This window comes from Neophocaena asiaeorientalis, unplaced genomic scaffold (assembly GCF_003031525.2).
Source record: "Neophocaena asiaeorientalis asiaeorientalis breed wild unplaced genomic scaffold, Neophocaena_asiaeorientalis_V1.1 scaffold504, whole genome shotgun sequence".
NCBI classification, from domain to species: Eukaryota; Metazoa; Chordata; class Mammalia; order Artiodactyla; family Phocoenidae; genus Neophocaena; species Neophocaena asiaeorientalis.
Window position 1 is genome coordinate 4,826,035 of NW_020174438.1, and position 19,382 is coordinate 4,845,416.

At 36.1% G+C, this 19,382-nt stretch overlaps 1 protein-coding gene across 1 annotated transcript in view; it reads left to right on the top strand.

Moving 5' to 3' along the window:
• Positions 1–19,382, top strand: part of SBF2 (SET binding factor 2) — a 205,505-nt gene that overhangs the window by 83,792 nt on the left and 102,331 nt on the right. The window contains exon 10 of the mRNA XM_024757008.1: positions 3,371–3,439. Within this exon, the coding sequence (XP_024612776.1) occupies positions 3,371–3,439 (69 nt within the window). The remainder of the gene's footprint in view (positions 1–3,370; positions 3,440–19,382) is intronic.

Genomic DNA, 19,382 nt, shown 5'->3' on the forward strand with positions numbered 1-19,382 from the left:
AGTGCTGTATCTCTCCAGGTTCCCACTTAACTTATATTTTGGCCTGAGTGTTCCTTACTTCCTTGCCAGTTTCATTGCATTAAAGATTTTTAAATATATTACCTAGCATTTTTAGTTCTTTACAGTAAAAATGCTTGTCAGTATATGACCATAAGTCAAGAAATAAAAGCTCATAACTAAGTTTTTAAATGATCTTTTGGTTGGAGTGCTCTCAGAAGATTTTTTATGATATTAAATCATTTTTTCAAAATATATTTTTCTGGACTTCCCTGGTGGCGCAGTGGTTAAGAATCCGTCTGCCAATGAAGGGATCACGGGTTCAATCCCTGGTCCGGGAAGATCCCACATGCCGCAGAGCAACTAAGCCCATGCGCCACAACTACTGAGCCCGTGTGCCACAGCTACTGACGCCCGCACACCTAGAGCCTGTGTTCCGCAACAAGAGAAGCCACCGCAGTGAGAAGCCTGTGCACCGCAACGAAGAGTCTCCCCGCTCGCCTCAACTAGAGAAAGCCCGCACACAGCAACGAAGACCCAACACAGCCATAAATAAATAAATAATTTAGAATAATAATAATAATAAAATAGCAGTTGCCCTCAATTTAAATATATATATATTTCAATTGCTTTCTAAAAGAAATGTTCTTAGTCAAATTAGGTTGGAAATGCTGCCACCAAATTCCCTTCATCCAGTCACAGTATAAAGCCCTGAGAAGTCCTACAGTTTTTTAAAACAAAAACATCACACTTAATTTTGTTTACCCAGCATTTCCCCAATTTCCCCCCAAGTAACAGCTGTCAGTACACCATAAAACTAGTGTTTGCACAACAGTCTGAGGACACTCTCCCCGCTTTTCCCATGGAAGCCTCTTAGGTAGGCCTGAGTCTCCGTTGTAGAACCAAGCTTCTCTCTCCTAATAAGTTATATTTGCTGAAATATTCAGAGATCCTGCTGGTTAATATAAACTCTGTTTATTTGCTTTTTATGGAAATGAGATGTTTCCCCCTTAGAAATGGGGACCATATTGATTAGCAGCCATATCACAGAGACCTTGTTCTATCAGTGACCTTTCTTTTTCAGCTCTCTCTCCCTTGGATTTTCCTCCTTGGTGTATTAGGTCCCTTCTAATTCGTATAGAATCAAAGGATTACATAGAATCTTAGTATTCATCTGGTTCAGCCCTACCAAGATTCATTCGGCTACCCATTTGGATGTCATAACTCCTCAAACAGCTTCCTTCCCTTTACAACTATGAGCATTTACACTCAGGGCCTTTTTTACTCTACTCACTTATACCCTCATCATGTCACCAGTGACGTCTTTGATTCACAAGTTTCTTGGCTTTTTCTCAATCTTCATTTTACTGAATTTCTCTGGAGACTTCAACACTATTGGTCGTTTCTTCTTCTCTTGACAACTATAGTACTGCTTTCTCCTACTTCGCTTTCCCATCTTGATTTTCCTTTATTCCTTCTCTATAAATATATCTTTCCCAGGTTTCTGTCCTTAGCTTCTTCTCCTCATTTCTCTCTCTTCTTGAATTTATTCCTTTATTCATTCACTTATTCATTTATCCAATAAATGTTTACTCTGTGTGGTGAATTAATTAGAACTATTATTTTTAGGACAGTATAGGAAGTTTGAGGCTATCTTTTAGTTGTTTTTTTTAATTGGGTCAGAGAATGTCACGTATATGAGAATGATTCTTTATTACAGAGATTTGTCTTGTAACCCAGTATTGTTTCAGTGTTTTCTGGAGTTGGACATTCCGTGTATTCTTTAGCTGTGTTTTTCATAGTTAAAAATGCATGAAATTCTATTAAGAACTCTTTTAGCAGATCATAATACCAAATGTACTCATGCTAAGCAAGACTAGCATTATAAGAGATGCCCGCCTTCGGGCCATGACTTCTGAAAGAAAGTTTCCTCCTTTTTTTCCTCAGGGCAGAACTACGCCCTCAACCCTGCCAAGCCATAATAGTATTTTGAAATAGACCAAGGTTGTCTATGGTGTATTTTCTCTTTGCTTCTGACTCTTTCTCCTTTTTCTAGGGGCCCTGTCCCTGGCACCAGTGCCCTTTTGCAGCTTTAAGCCTCCAACTGCTCTGCTGTTGAGGCCTATACTCCCTCCCTCACATTCCAAAATCAGTGCTGGCAGCTCAGAAAACTCATATCCGCCTCCTCAAGAATATGAGGAAAGTAATCAAGTACAAAAGGCGGTGTTTAGAGGAAAAAGCACCAGGCTGATAGGTAGATAAATCTAAATTCCAGTACTGGCTGACATCTAGGCCTCTTTTTCTCATCTGAAAAGTAGAGGAACTGCATTGGAATAATTGATATTAAGGTCTCAGCTCTGTGAGTTTAAAATCAATTCATACAAACATATGAATAGCTGATGAATTTGCATTTTGATGGCGATAGTTATATTGTCTAAGGTTGGGGCTGAAATTACTATACCTGACCTCTCTAAGGGTATTACCCTTCAGCATTGTTCCAGGCCATGGCCCCCCTATGTCTGTTCAAGTCACTGTTGTTTTAGGTATATATCCAGAAGTAGAATTTCTGGATTATAGGGTAATTCTACTTTTCAATTTTTGAGGAATTGCCATACTGTTTTCCTAGCAGCTGCACCATTTTACATTCCCACTGAGATTTTCTGACTGTCCCATTCCCCAACAACATTTCACCCAAGGGGTTTTGGCATCAGTGGTATTTCTTGCCTGATCAATAACAGAATTTTATAAACCCTTCATGTGTAAGACTAAGAAAAAATATATTATTTCAATTATAACATACATCCCAGTCTCAGAGAAGTTAAAATGTGGGGAGAAAATGTGTATCTCGGATTCAATGAAATATAGTAGTTAAATATACTAAAACCTCCTCCAAAAATTTTTGGACAAATATGCACAGCTGTAAACACAACTTTTGTAAAACAGGAAAGTAAAAGTAGCTACTCACCAATAGTGTATGACAACATCTTTCTCAAATGTATTTTTATATCATTTCTAAAAGAATGGACTTCCCTGGTGGTCCAGTGGTTAAGGCTTCATGCTTCCACTGCAGGGGCCATGGGTTCCATCCCTGGCCGGGGAATTAAGATCCCACATGCCACGTGGCACGAGCGAAAAAAAGAATTTTTTTTTTTAATTAAAAAAATAAAATATATTTTTTTTAAAAAACAATGTGCTTCGGGACAGTATTTTTTCATACTTTTTTTTCACATTTATCTAGGTAAGCCTTAATGACAATTTGAAATAAAAGTAAAAACCCCTTAGGACAGTAAATAATGTATCATAGATTTTTGTTTCCACATATTTGTGATTTCTGGTAAATGTCCTAATCTCATTTCTCTTTGTTTTGTTTAAGGATTGTTCAAGTTTAGAAGAATATAACATTGCTGCAGCATTACTCCCTTTGACCAGTGCTTTCTATAGGGTAAGTCTCATTGGTCTATATATAAGTCATTATGATTTATATAGATGTATTCAGTTTGATTTATCATGGAACTATATCAATCGCGTCCCCTTAGTGTATCTAAGACATATCTGTGGTTATGTTTGTTATAATGTTTATTGCATGCTATATGTAAAAAATATAATATATAATGTTAAATCATCTCCTAAGATATAACCCCACCATTCCATCCCTACTTTATTGTTCTTTAGAGCACTTAATAATACCTGAAATTGTGTTGTGTGTTGGTTAGTTTACATTTGACTGTTTTCTCCCACCAAAGAAAATAAATTTCATGAGGCTGGGATATTGTCTTTCTTATTCATTGCTGTATCCCAGTGTCAATCAACAAATGTTTGTTGAATGAATGAATGAACAAATGAACAAGCTAGATAAATAAATGGAGGCAGAAATTAGAATTTAACTTCACCAGCAATTTCTATGAACCTTCCGAAAATTTTCCAGAATGTTCAGTGCTTTTCTTAATTCTGTCATTTATTGTAGTTGTCCTATCCATGCCTTTTCATAGAGAGATTAATTCTTAGGGCAGATAAATCCAGCAAACTCTTATTCCCTCTTTTCCTATGAAGGACTTGTAAGGAATTAAATAGCCACACTCTGAACGGCACATTGAATACGTCCTTCTGAAATGTACAGTAGGAAGCAATAAACCTGTGATAGCCAGGCTGACTCACTGTGCAGCTGTGTGCAGGTAGCTTCAGGAAGCCCAGGACTTATGGAAGGACTTCTGGCTAAAGCTACTCCATGTTTCATGGGCGCTAAGTCAGGAGAGATTATGAAATATTCCTATATCTGTTTTAGTAGAGAACTAGGCACCAGATAAAGTGCCTTAGCTGAGTGATGAAATGATCCATGCCCTTAGATGCTGGCAGTATTCTCTTACTCTTTTTGTTCTGCCCATCCTTTTTGTTTCATCCACCATTTCTAACTGATAAGGTCTAGCCCCCCTCCTGCACTTAGTAGGTACCCAATAAATATTTCTTGATAAACTCAGTTTTTTAAAAACTTTACTTCAAATGATTTGTCCACAGTCTCTGAGTTAAAGTTCTTAACCCTAAGGTTCTCCATAATCAGGAACTCTTTGCTACTAACTCACTTACATTCCTCTTTCTTCCTCCTTACCCTCCCATCCTCTTCTAAAACAGAAAATGGAATTTGTGAGACTCACACTTCTGAGACCTGGCAGGTCATACTGAGCATGCTCAGGAAACAAGGATAAATCTCAAAAATGTTAACAAATGAATTTGGGTTTAGAAACTAATGACAACCATCTGGAGCTTAGGCATCATCTTTTGGTTTTCCCTCATCAGCTTAAACTTATCTCCAGGCCCACTCTAGTTTTTCTTAAATGCATACATACTCATCTTCTCAGAACTCTCCCTAGTAGTTCTTCATCTTATTCCCCTCCTGGCATGGAGAATAATGTTACAAAAATAGGTCAGGCTCTCCTGTATCAGGCCACCAAGGAAATTTGTCTCCATATCTATCTCAGAGGAACCAAAAAACTTGGTTCTAACTAGCCTTCGTATGGGCCCTCACATGGGCATTTGTTAAAGAAAATGGCATTTAAAAATTTTCCCACTTTAACATCTATTTTTTAAACTTAGATATTATGTAGAAATAAATAAGAAACATAGGGGAAATAAGAATTGACAGTAGAAACAATTGCTCAAGAAATCCAAATTACTTAAGATTTTTTTTTAAGCTGGATCATTTATCTGTTTTATAGTGTATAATAGTGAGGGTTTGATCATCATAGCAGAAGCACCATGAGTGGTAGGAAGTAAGGAATCTATTATAGGGACCAGCTTTTATTCTGTTTTAGAAGCTGGGGAAGAAGTTTATGGAAAGCTTTGAATTATGGTCTGCCTGTGGCCCTGAACTCACTATAGATCATCAGGGCAGCAGTCAGGAAGAAAAGCTGGGCATGATATAGGGAAGAACAAGGACAAACTAGAATCTGTGTATGTCTTTTAAAGTCCTCCAACCTCAAGAGAGCAGGTGACCTGGAAAAGAAGCAGCATTACTGGCCATGGAGCTACACATGTGCCTGGCCCTGACTAGGAGCAGCTAAAGGAAGAGATCCAGAAGGAACTGCAGGAAATGTGAGCACAGTTCTTTCCACACATCAAGATGGTCCAGCAGATCTGCAACAAAGTGTATGAGATACAGCAGCACCTGGCATCCTATACTGACCTTCAGAGTGTAATGGCTGCTGCTTCATTTTTGCCTTCCAAATTTTAGACAAATTTCTCTGTAGTCAACCCTAACCTAGAATCATGGAGGAAAGAGAATTCTGGGAAATACAGTTCTAGCTTAGTTTAGTTTACACAGTACAAAAGCATCACACCGTGTTTTTTTGTTTTTTTGTGGACGTTTTTAATGCAATTAGTTAACAAGTTGGGCTACATGCCATGCTCCTCTCTGTGTTATCAAACTTAATAATACAAACTTATGTTTTATGATGGGTTTATAGATTTAATTTTTTGTTGTTGACTTGGCTGGATTTTACTTGGTTTCTTTTGGTTTAATTTGATTTGGGCATGAAAGGTCCAATTAGGCACCAGAAACCATACCAGTAATATGAACAGGAAAATTTTAATATAAGGAGTTATTAAGTAGTAATAGGGGATTAACTACTAAGAAATAAAGAGAATTTTCAACTTAGAGTGTGCCACTCCCCAACAAGACCGAGATTCAGACCTTGTTGGAGAGGTGTTTCTGTGGTCACTGGATGGCACTGAGGTGAACTTCACTGAAGGGCCACAGACTAAGGCTGGCAAGCAGGAAACTGCCTACTGGAGTTCTGGCAAGACTTGCTAGGAATCCACTCACTAGGGTACCACTGAAACTCGCAAAGTGGTGAGCACAACTGGCTGTCTCACACACGGCTAGCAGGTACATGTCACAGGAACAAGAAGAAAAAAGCACACCAGAACCAGGAAAAGAAACCACTTCATATTGCTCTGTCCCTACTGACAAAGCTTAATATTGTGCCAACTGGCAAAGGAGAAATTTTTACAGGTCCAGCTCCAGTACCACAAAGCAAGGCAAAGAAAGATAGATTTGGAGGAAAGAGGCACTGCATTGATAACCAACAGAGAGGGTTAGGGAGTGGATCATATTGATTCTTATATACTTCCTGAACTTCTATCTTATGGGAATATAAAAGGTTACTATGCCAGGCAGCATCTTGGGCAGCAAGATGAACAAAACATTGATGTGGCCACTAGGAACTTACGTTAGTCTTTATAATACAATAAATAATAAATAAATAACCAAACTGGTCTACAGTTTCATCGGTCAGATGGACATTTTCTTAAAGTAGTACATATGCATGGTTAGAAAATTCAGATAGTACAGAAAGATACAAAATGCAACATAAACGCTCCCTTTCCCACCTCTACTCCATTTCTTCTGACAGTTGATTTCTTCCTGGGAAAAAAAAGTTGTGTATTATTGCTAGGATATGCAGATAAAATTATCTTTTTTTAAACTAAAATGATCAAACCATTCACACTGTTTTCTCACCTTGCTTTTTTCACTTTTTTCACACACACACACACACACACACACACACACGTATTTTTTTTAATAGTGGAAGTCAAAGCCTGCTCTGGGTAAGGACGTAGGTGAGATGATGGATCAGGTGCCTCTTTCTTTCCTTTCCTTTCCTTTTTCCTTTCCTCTTTCCTTTCTTCTTTCCTTCTTTCCTCCCTCCCTCCCCCCTCCCTTCCTTCTTTCTTTCTTTCTAAGTAAACAAGCTATTTTTTTTAATTGAAGTATAGTTGATTCACAATATTCTGTTAGTTTCAGGTGTACAGCAAGGTGACGCACTTACTTTCTTCAGATCGTACTCCGTTATAGGTTACTACAAGATATTGAATATAATTCCCTGTGCTATACAGTAAATCTTTGTTGCTTATCTATTTTATATATAGTAATTTGTATCTGTTAATCCATACTCCTAATTTGTCCCTTCCTCCTTCCCCTTTGGTAACCATAAGTTTGTCTTCTATGTCTATGTCTATGAGTCTGTTTCTGTTTTGTATATAGATTCATTTGTATTATTTTTAGATTCCACATATATGTGATATCATATAGTCAGAGAGGGTCTTTGTCTGACTTACTTCACTAAGTATAATATTCTCTAGGTCCATCCATGTTGCTGCAAATGGTAATATTTCATTCTTTTTTATGGCTGAGTAATATTCCACGGTGTGTGTATGTGTGTGTGTGTGTGTGTTCACGTGCATGTGTGTGTATATATATATATACCACATCTTCTTAAGCCAGTCATCTGTTGATGGATACTTGGGTTGTTTCCATGTCTTGGCTCTTGTAAATAGTGCTGCTGTGAACATTGGGGTGCATGTATCTTTTTGAAGTATAGTTCTCATTTTTTCTGGATATGTACCCAGGAGTGGGATTACTGGATCATATGGTAGCTCTAGTTTTAGTTTTTTAAGGAGCCTCCATACTGTTTGCCATAGTGGCTGCACCAATTTACCTTGCTACCAACAGAGTAGGAGGGTTCCTTTTTCTCCACACCCTTTCCAGCGTTTATTATTTGTAGACTTCTGATGATAGTTATTCCAACCGGTGTGAGGTGATACCTCACTGTAGTTTTTATTTGCGCTTCTCTAGTGATTAGCAGTGAGCATCTTTTGAGCATGTTCATTCAGCATCTTTTCATGTGTCTCTTAGCCATCTGTATGTCTTCTTTGGGAAAATGTCTAGGGCTTCTGCCCATTTTTTGATTGGGTTTGTTTTTTCAATATTGAGTTTTATTAGCTGTTTGTATATTTTGGCTTATTAGCCCCTTGTTGGTCGCATCATTTGCAAATATTTTCTCCCATTCCATAGGTTGTCTTTTCATTTTGTTGATGGTTTCCTTTGCTTTGCAAAAGCTTTTAAGTTTGATTAGGTTCCATTTGCTTATTTTTGCTTTTATTTCTTTTGCCTTGTATATTTTGAGACCGATCTAAGAATATACTGCTATGATTTATGTCAGAGAATGTTTTGCCTACGTTTTCTTCTAGGAGTTTTAGGGTGTCATGTCTTAAATTTAAGTCTTTAATCCATTTTGAGTTTATTTTTCTATATGGTGTGAGGGAGTGTTCTAATTTCATTGATTTACATGTAGCTGTCCAGCTTTCCCAACACCATTTATTGAAGAGACTGTCTTTTATCCGTTGTATATTCTTGCCTCTTTTATCATAGATTAATTGACTGTAGGTGTGCTGGTTTATTTCTGGGCTCTCTATACTGTTCCATTGATCTATAGGTCTTTTTGTGCCAGTACCACACTGTTTTGATTATTGTAGCTTTGTAGTATAGCCTAAAGTCTGGAAGGGTTATTCCTCCAGCTTTGTTCTTTTTCCTCAGGATTTCCTTGGTAATTCTGGGCCTTTTCTGATTCCATATAAATTTTAGAATTCTTTGTTCTACTTCTGTGAAAAATGTCATAGGTATTTTGATGGGGATTGCATTAAATCTGTAGATTGCTTTGGGTAGTATGGCCATTTTAACAATATTAATTTTTCCAAACTAAGAAGATTGGATATCTTTCCATTTCTTTGAATCATCTTCAGTTTCCTTTATCAATGGTTTATAGTTTTCAGCATGTATTTACTTTTTAATAAAAAGATAATTATGTATATACTCACCATTCTCATAAAAGCGAAGTACTTTATTGGCCTAAATGAAACAAATGTTTATCTTTTAGAGCTTTACTTAGAGTGAAAGATGTTCCACTTGCAGCATTATCTATATTAGATCTTAGGGAATTTGTTACACCACAGCTGCCATAAGTTTAGGGGTTTTTTTTCTCTACAGTTCCTTTACACGTTTTTCTACGAACTTGTATGTATTTCATGTGTCTTTAACTTATGAAGCCTTTCTTTTTTTTTTTAAAATTTTTTATATATTTTTTAGAGACCAATTTAATACAGATAAATTGTCTATAAAGGTGGGAAGATCATAGTAAGAAGTCAAAACATTTTAAGAAGTTTTTCACCTTCTGCTTTTCTTTTTTTTCTTTTTCTTATTAGTCATGCATTTTATACACATCAGTGTATACATGTCAATCCCAATCTCCCAATTCATCACACCACCACCCAAACCCCTGCCTCTTTCCCCCGCTTGGTGTCCATACGTTTTCTTCTCTACTTCTATGTCTCAATTTCTGCTCTACAAACCAGTTCATCTGTACCATTTTCAAGGTTCCACATATATGTGTTAATATACGATATTTGTTTTTCCCTTTCTGACTTACTTCACTCTGTATGACAGTCTCTAGATGCATCCTCGTCTCTACAAATGACCCAATTTCATTCCTTTTTATGGCTGAGTAGTATTCCATTGTATATATGTACCACATCTTCTTTATCCATTCGTCTGTTGTTGGGCATTTAGGTTGCTTCCATGACCTAGTATTCTTTAGAGTTTTTTTTCCTCTAATTGATATCTACTCTCATAGCATTATGGTCAGAAAAGATGCTTGATATGATTTCAATTTTCTTAAGTTTACTGAGGCTTGATTTGTGACCCAAGATATGATCTATCCCGGAGAATGTTCCGTGTGCACTGAGAAGAAAGTGTAATCTGCTGTTTTTGGATGGAATGTCCTATAAATATCAATTAAATCTGTCTGATCTATTGTGTCATGTAAAGCTTGTTTCCTTATTAATTTTCTGCTTGGATGATCTGTCCGTTGGTGTAAGTGAGGTGTTAAAGTCCCCCATTATTATTGTGTTACTGTTGATTTCCTCTTTTAGAGCTGTTGGCAGTTTCCTCATGTATTGAGGTGCTCCTATATTGGGTGTATAACTATTTACCATTGTTATATCTTCTTCTTGGATTGATCCGTTGATCATTATGTAGTGTCCTTCCTTGTCTCTTGTAACATTCTTTATTTTAAAGTCTATTTTATCTGATATGAGTATTGCTACTACAGCTTTCTTTTGATTTCCATTTGCATGGAGTATCTTTTTCCATCCCCTCACTTTCAGTCTGTATGTGTCCCTAGGTCTGAAGTGGGTCTCTTGTAGACAGCATATATATGGGTCTTGTTTTTGTATCCATTCAGCAAACCTCTGTCTTTTGGTTGGAGCATTTAATCCATTCACCTTTAAGGTAATTATTGACATGTATGTTCCTGTGACCATTTTCTTAATTGTTCTGGGTTTGTTTTTGTAGGTCCTTTTCTTCTCTTGTGTTTCCTACTTAGAGAAGTTCCTTTAGCATTTGTTGTAGAGCTGGTTTGGTGGTGCTGAATTCTCTTAGCTTTTGCTTGTCTGTAAAGCTTTTGATTTCTCCATCGAATCTGAATGAGATCCTTGCCGGGTAGTGTAATCTTAGCTGTAGGTTCATTCCCTTTCATCACTTTAAGTATATCATGCCACTCCCTTCTGGCTTGTAGAGTTTTTGCTGAGAAATCAGCTGTTAACCTTATGGGAGTTCCCTTGTATCTTATTTGTCGTTTTTCCCTTGTTGCTTTCAATAATTTTTCTTTGTGTTTAATTTTTGCCAATTTGATTACTGTGTGTCCGGCGTGTTTCTCCTTGGGTTTTTCCTGTATGGGACTCTTTGCGCTTCCTGGACTTGGGTGGCTATTTCCTTTCCCATGTTAGGGAAGTTTTCGACTATAATCTCTTCAAATATTTTCTCTGGTCCTTTCTCTCTCTCTTCTCCTTCTGGGACCCCTATAATGCGAATGTTGTTGCGTTTAATGTTGTCCCAGAGGTCTCTTAGGCTGTCTTCATTTCTTTTCATTCTTTTTTCTTTATTCTGTTCTGCAGCAGTGAATTCCACCATTCTGTCTTCCAGGTCACTTATCCGTTCTTCTGCCTCAGTTATTCTGCTATTGATTCCTTCTAGTGTAGTTTTCATTTCAGTTATTGTACTGTTCATCTGTGTTTGTTTGTTCTTTAATTCTTCTAGATCTTTGTTAAACATTTCTTGCATCTTCTCGATCTTTGCCTCCATTCTTTTTCCGAGGTCTTGGATCATCTTCACTATCATTATTCTGAATTCTCTTTCTGGAAGATTGCCTATCTCCATTTCATTTACTTGTTTTTCTGGGCTTTTATGTTTTTCCTTCTTCTGGTACATAGCCCTCTGCCTTTCTATCTTGTCTGTCTTTCAGTGAATGTGGTTTTTTCAAAGCCTTTCTTGAAGGTAGTGCCTTAACAGCAAGTTTTAAATTATTAGGATTAGTTTTATGGTGAAAAATAATATAATCTTTTGCATTCATGTTATGTTTATTATTTATATGGTGCTTTCATTCTCAGTTCAGCAAACATTTATTAGGTGTGCCAAGCCCTGTGTTTATGTTTGTTGCAGAGTTACAGATGAATAACATGGTCCTTACCCTCTAGAAGCATACGGTCTAATGTTGTATCCACTAATTAACTACTGACAGAGGAACCATTTCACAGTTAATGAATAACATTGGTCTACTCTCTGTTTACTTAGGTCCTTTTTATTCAAAGATCATGTTTGTTAAATTAAGAACCAGAATATATACTCAGAGTTTAAAGCAGGGGTTCTTATCTAAATGTTACTTTTTTGGGAAGAAAATTAATTAAAGCATAAGATAAAACCAATACTCAGTGCAGAAGTGGAACCAAAATCGGATACCCCTGCATTACTCTTTCCTAGCAATAGCACTGAGCAACAGTGAAGGCCATGGGCCCCTCTACCATGAACCACCATTTAGTACCTTCTTCTAGTGACCTGTGTAACTTAGGGTCACCCTGTTGCAATTCTTAATAACCCAAGTAATCTGGAGAGTGTCCAGAGTCTATCAAAGTATGCCAAATCCCTCCCATTTTGTCTTTGATGCACATCTGTTGGTTACTGATGCTCAAAATGACTCCCAGGAGAGATGACACTTTCTCCTTTGGTACGCACTGTGGTTTATGTTTACCTGGGGAGGAAAAAGCAACACCCTGTTTACCTCAATTCAAGCACCCTGATGTGTTGCCTTCCCAAATTCCAAAGATCTCCATATGCAGATGGCACTTTGAGAATGTTTATTGATTTACTGTTTGAGCTAGGTCTTATTTCACCATAAGAGCATTATTCAAGCTCTCATTTGCAGTAGAAATAGATTTCTTCTTCAAAATCCTCGTTTCATTTAGCATGTAAAAATGTTTTCTAAAATCCAGCCACATGGAAGATTTATTTTTATTAACAGGTTTATTGAGGTATAAGTTAAATACCATAAAATCCACTCATTTTAAGTTTCATTTCAGCGACTTTTAGTATATTTATAACATTGTACAAGTATCACCACCGTCCTATTTTAGAACAATTCTGTCACCCCAAAAAGAAATCTCATGCCCATTTACAGTCACTCTCCACTCTCTGGCGACCACTAATATACTTTCTGTCTCTATAAATTTACCTTTTCTGGATATTTTATATAAATTGCGTCATACAATATATGTTCTTTTATGTCTGGCTTCTTTCACTGAGCATAATATACTTGAAGTTCACCTATTTTTTTAGAAGATTTCTTTAGGGCTGTTAATTATTAATGAAAAAATTTTCACACCCTGAGCGCTTAAGTCACCTTCTGTATTGTTTCAATTTATACCTAATTCAAATGTAATATATAATTAAACTATTATCTTTTAATAAATATATTAGAAAAAATATGAGATGTAAAGCCTGATTTCTCAGTTTGAAGAAATGAATTTTACATTTCTCTCTACATGAGTTTATAGTTCTTAATTTTTCCATTGCTAAATTTTAACTTTTGCTTATACATTCTAAATGAATATCCACTAACTTATCTGACTAAATAAAACTTGAGACCTAGGTATCATTTCCATTTCAAAATATAAAAGCCCAAAGTAAGTATATTCAGCATAGTATGTTAAGAAAATCTGTTGAAAATCTGAAAAAAGTCATTTGTGTAAACCTGGCCTACCTAATCATCAGAAAGTGAACATTAAAGCATGGAGAATCACAGAATTTACTAGTAGATTTCCTGAACGATGACCTTCCTGCCACCAGACTCTAGCAGTAATTCTGCACCCAACACCTGCCCCCGCAAAATAAGTAAACTAAAATCTATTATCTGTGTCTTTCATGTCAAAGCTGTATATCTCTTATGTAAGCCTGTGCACCTAATAGAACATAGTAAAGAACAGAAATCCAGAGGAAGGTGATAGGAATAATAATATTTATTGAATTTTTACTGTGTACAAGATGCTACATTTGGTTTACTGTACCTAATCCAACTCAGTGAGTATTATTCCCATTTTAAGAGAAAGGAACTATGGCTTAGAGAGAATCTGTACCACTGAGCAAGTAAGTGGCAGAGCCAGGACTCAAACTCAGTTGTACTTGACTCCAAAGCTCATATTCTTTAACTATAATACAATTCCCCGTGTGAGTCCCAATTATGCAGCATACTTCTCAGAGTTTTGGGGTTTTTTTGTCTCTTTGCTTAGAGGTATTGAACTGGCATCACTCCTACCTCCTCATTCCTCCAATCATTTCATCTATATATCCAGCAAGGATGTTTCATTAAGCTTTGGCTTGGAGGAGGCAAAGTTAGGAGATGCTGATTAACTGTATTTTATGGTTAATTTAATAAATAATTATCACACATCATTATTTATAAATCTCTAATTTCCACATATTTCTAATATAAAACCTACTAAGTACTCAGAGTCACACCAGATGCAGTTTTGCATTTCTTTGATGACTTAGAAGTTTCTTGAATAACTAACTGGCTTTGCGTCTTAGTCATTAGCATGGACCCTACTTATCCTACTATAGATATGATCCTACTATAGATTCTAACTGATGGAAGATTGCTGCTAGAAGAAAAATCTTATAGTAATAAAAAATAGATATTTCATCAGTCTTCATTTTTCCCCCATTGGTAAATGATGAGAGAGATTCTTTAAAATCTACAAAATAGGAAAAGAATTTTGTTTTTCTTAGACTTCATGATCTGGATACATTGCATTTCCTATAACAGGTCTCAAAGAATTAATTACATTTTTGGCCAGAAAAAGAGGGGGGGTGATGAAGGGTCTTTTTTCATCTTTTTTGTGCTGTAAAATCAAATACTAATCTTAAAAATGACAGCAGAACAACGTTTCAAAGTGAAGACAGGCATCAACACTGGGCTCAATCCAAATTTGGCCTGGAAAAGATATGTGAATGAATGTGTTCGTTATAGCAGATGCCTCTAGCGCAGCAGAATTTTAGAATGGCCAGAAAAACAGTATCCTACTTTTACTTCCTCCTTTTATTTTCTTCTTTTCTTTAGGACAGCTTAGCATTCCTCCTCCTCCCTCTCAGCACAACCTCTTCTTGCTTCTCTCACTCTTTCTTTCCAGTTTTACATGGCTGCTCCTTTCTCCCGGTCCTCCTGGAAAACCTCTATAATTATATAATTAGTTTGGCATTACTGTTCTTTATTAATATTAGTTTAATTTTCATAGTTTAAACTAGTGATACAAGGCAATTATAGAATAATTTACTCTAACACTCAAGAACAGATATTAATTATTATTGTGTATTCCAGTGAAGAATTAACATGTATTTATGGAGCATTTTTCTGGACTTTTCAACTTTTTCATATTATATTCTCAAAGGTCAGAGGCCCTTTTATTCATTCTTGGGGAAATAAGACAGCCTACCAGTACAATTCGGTTTAATAGACATTGAACTACAACCACCATGTCCCAAGTGTTAGTAATACAAAATGAACAGTCAAGGTCTCTGCCCTTAAGGAGCACACATGCTTACAGAAAAGATAGATTAGTAAAATAAATCACAACATAAGTGTTCTAAAACAGGTATAATGTAAGTACTATACATACATTAATTCCTGGTGCAGCAAGGAACACTACAAAAAAAGTAGGACATTTGTGCCTTGAAAGATAAATAGGCATTTGTCTTACAGGTGGGGATGAGGTGAGAAGTGGGTGGGCAGGGAAGACATAAATACTACAGGCAGAGAAAACACCATGAACCACTTAGTGGGAATTGTGACTAGAGGTGGAGGCAGAAAGACAAGGTAGTCTGTGGCTAGTGTATACAGGGCTTTGTGTGCCATGTTAAGGAATTTGAATAATGTTGTATAAATAACGAGGATTTTTTACTTCTATGCTCATAATTTTTTTTTAAGGTTTAAACAAACTAATAGCAAGAACAAGATTTGAAGGAACATGGTTACTTGTAAATGTAAAGTTACTTTAACCACTTTGGTAGAAAATTTTATTTCAACAAAGTCTCTGTCTACTTTGTGTAAAACTCTGTACTATGAATTGTGTGAGTTGCAATGATGCATAAGACATGATTTCTGCTATCCATTGATTATGTAGTAGGATAGATAGGCATGAAAATCACTAGTACTAAGTAGAATAGGTAGAGACAAAGTGAACTATTAAACTAGTAGGAGAGTGTCAAGGATTAAGGAGACTAATCTATTCTTTACTTTTTTTAATCCTCCATAGTCTCCCTTACGTAATGACACCATGATTTGTGGGAATTCTGTTTTCTCTTCCTACCATTTCCTGTGGGTTCAGGCTATGCTGTGAGTTTTGTCCCCTCCCTCACATGGGGGCATTCTCCATCAGACTTTCTAATTAACTTTCCATGCTTTCCTGGGCTTATTTGTCATTCTCTACTCGTTTCCCTCTTTTCAGAACCCTCTTTCTGTTATTTCTTCTGCTTCAGCCAGTCTTAGAGCATCCTTCAACATTAATATACATGAAAGCTATACAAATCAAGACACTTTTATTAATGTTCTAGAGAAAGTTGTTATTCACAAAGGATAATTAGTTACCAATAATTAACCTTCAACCTCAGGATTTATTATCAATATTCAGTCAAAACTGTTAACCCCAGTCATTCTCTGAGAAATAACCACCTTGGAGGAGAGACCTTTTCTTCCATTATTATCATGTAGCAGAGTTGAGTTTGAAGTACAAACTACCATTCAACGTGGGGGTCAAACCAGATGCTTGGGAACAGAAAGATGGTCTGACTTTACTCTCTTCTTAGTTTTTAATATTTATATTTTTTTGTTCTGGAATTTGGTGCCTTAAGTGAGAATAGTGTCTACTATAGTAAGAGATTCAGAGAATATAGTGTAAGTACAGTTATTGTAAAGGGTGTTTAATATACTAAGAAAAGATCAGAATCTTGGTTACATAAAATCCTCAGCTAAATTCCAGAAATTTTTCATAAGTGATTTGGGCAACAGCCTAACCTTAAAAGGAGAGTTATAAATGCAGATTTAAAATATTTATGTGGAATGGATTAGACACCATTTATTTAAGTATTCTTGAAAAGATTCTATATAGCGGTGGTGTGTGTAATTACTTACTTTTACCTAACTTAGTTTCCTTACTAATACTGGTTGATTTATTTGTTTAATTTGGTTCACACCAAACTGAACATTGCGTATAACCTTCTCGTGTGTGTGTTCTCTGGATCTAACTACAGAAGCAATTGTCTGTGTATTTTCCCAATGTCACTAGGGCCCAATTAAACTGAATGACAGATTAGGAATAATGACATCAGTAAGACCCCATGCATAAATTGTCTTGTGACTATGACAGGCATTAATGTTAATTTTAGCATAACTATTATAGCTGTTGGCTATTGAAAGAAAATAAATAAAAGAATAATAAAAATCATAACTACTTTTATTGAGTACTTCTGACATACCAGGAACTAATAAGCTAAATGCTTTATATGCATGGGATAATAATAACTATTATTATTCCCATTTTTATAATATAATCAATCATGCTATTTTTAAAAATTCTTAACATATGGTCTGACTTCTTGTCATCTGTTGGTAAAATTTGGGCTTGTCTGAAATGCACATATCTAGATTTTAGAAAACAGGGTGAAAGCTCATGAAATAATTTTTTTCATGGATTTTCTAATACTTGATAGTTTGTATTTATATACAGAATTCACTATGAAATTTTAAAAATTTGCCCACAAAGATATTTTCAGAGTCAAAAAAAAGTAAGCTATATTTGAAGCCATTTAACTTGTTAAACCTCAGGAAAGATTTTTATTATTCAATAATACATTAATATATTTTTATTGAAGTATAGTTGATTTAAAATATTGTGTTTCAGGTATACAGCAAAGTGATTTGGTTTTTATACATATATAATATATATATTCTTTTTTCAGATTCTTTTCCATTATAGGTTATTATAAGAAATTGAATACAGTAAATCCTTGTTGTTTATTTTATATATAGTAATGTGTATCTGTTAATCCCATACTCATAATTTATCCCTCCCCCCACCTTCCCCTTTGGTAAACCATAAACTTGTTTTCTATGTCTGTGGTTCTGTTTGTTTTCTAAATAAGTTCATTTGTATTCTTTCTAAAATTTCACATAGAAGTGATATATAATATTTGTCTTTCTCTGACTTACTTCACTTAGTATGATAATCTCTAGGTCCATCCGTGTTGATGCAAATGGCAATATTTCATTCTTTTTTATAACTGAGTAATATTCCATTTGTATATATGTACCACATCTTCTTTATCCACTCATCTTCCATGTCTTGGCTATTGTAAATAGTGCTGCTATGAACATTAGAGCACGTGTATCTTTTTTCTATAAATTTATTTACTTATTTATTTTTGGCTGCATTGGGACTTTGTTGCTGCACACAATGCTTTCTCTAGTTATGGCGAGCGGGGGCTACTCTTCCTTGCGGTGTGCAAGCTTCTCATTGTGGTGGCTTCTCTTGTTGTAGAGCATGGGCTCTAGACACGCAGGCTTCAGTATTTGTGGCACGTGGACTCAGTAGTTGTGGCTCACAGGCTCTAGAGTGCAGGCTTGGTAGTTGTGGCACATGGGCTTACTTGCTCCACGGCACGTGGGATCTTCCTGGGCCAGGGCTCGAACCCGTGTCCCCTGCACTGGCAGGCAGATTCTTAACCACTGCGCCACCAGGGAAGTCCCCGCATGTATCTTTTCGAATGAGAGTTTTCATCTTTTCCAGATATATGCCCAGGAGTGGGATTGCTGGATCATATGGTAATATGTTATATTATTAACATGTGCTGGGCTGTCCTTTGTAGGGAATGATGAGATGATGGATGATGTCCAGCCACCACAAACATCACAAAGACTGTAGTACTGATTTCAGGAGAGGAATTGAGTTCTCTCTTAGCCATCCATTGTTATATGCCAGATTCCCTTCATGATTAGTTCAGGTTATAAAATAAAATTTTCCTTGTGGAAAGCTAAACATTCTTAGTGAGATCAAATATTAACCTACTTTTCTAGAACTACTTGCATTGACCAGCCCAGACTGTGATTTATAATTCAAATAACATTGATTTACACTTGATACATTTTATGAGAAATTTTTAATTATACTCACTTTAAAATAGAGATCAATTAAACTTTTATCTGATAGTATCTTGTTTAAATAGCTAATGAGTGTAATAGTCTCATGAAAAGAGGAAACCCTGTGCCTCCTCCAAGGAACCTGATGAATATCTTACCCATTGCCACCATGTCAATTGAGAGAAAGCACTGCCTGGAAGAAAGAAGAGCTAGCATCTTGGTGGGACCCACAAGTTACAGAGAAGAAATCTTACTTTATTTCCCTCTGTTTGCATCCACTGACTATTCTTGAAGGCATGAGATTGTAGAGTCTGACATTTGGCTAGTTACTTCCCCCTTCACTTCTGCTCCTGGGGTAGTGGAAAGTGGCCATAAAGACAGCATGGGTGTTTAACTGAAGACATTTAATGAATTACAGTTAGTTGAGTGCAGCCCGTATTCACTTTTTTAAAGGGAGTGAGTGGGTGGCAAGAGTTCTCCTAACATTTTTATGCATTTGGCTCTGGTTGTGATGTATACTTAGAGACAACCCAGCTG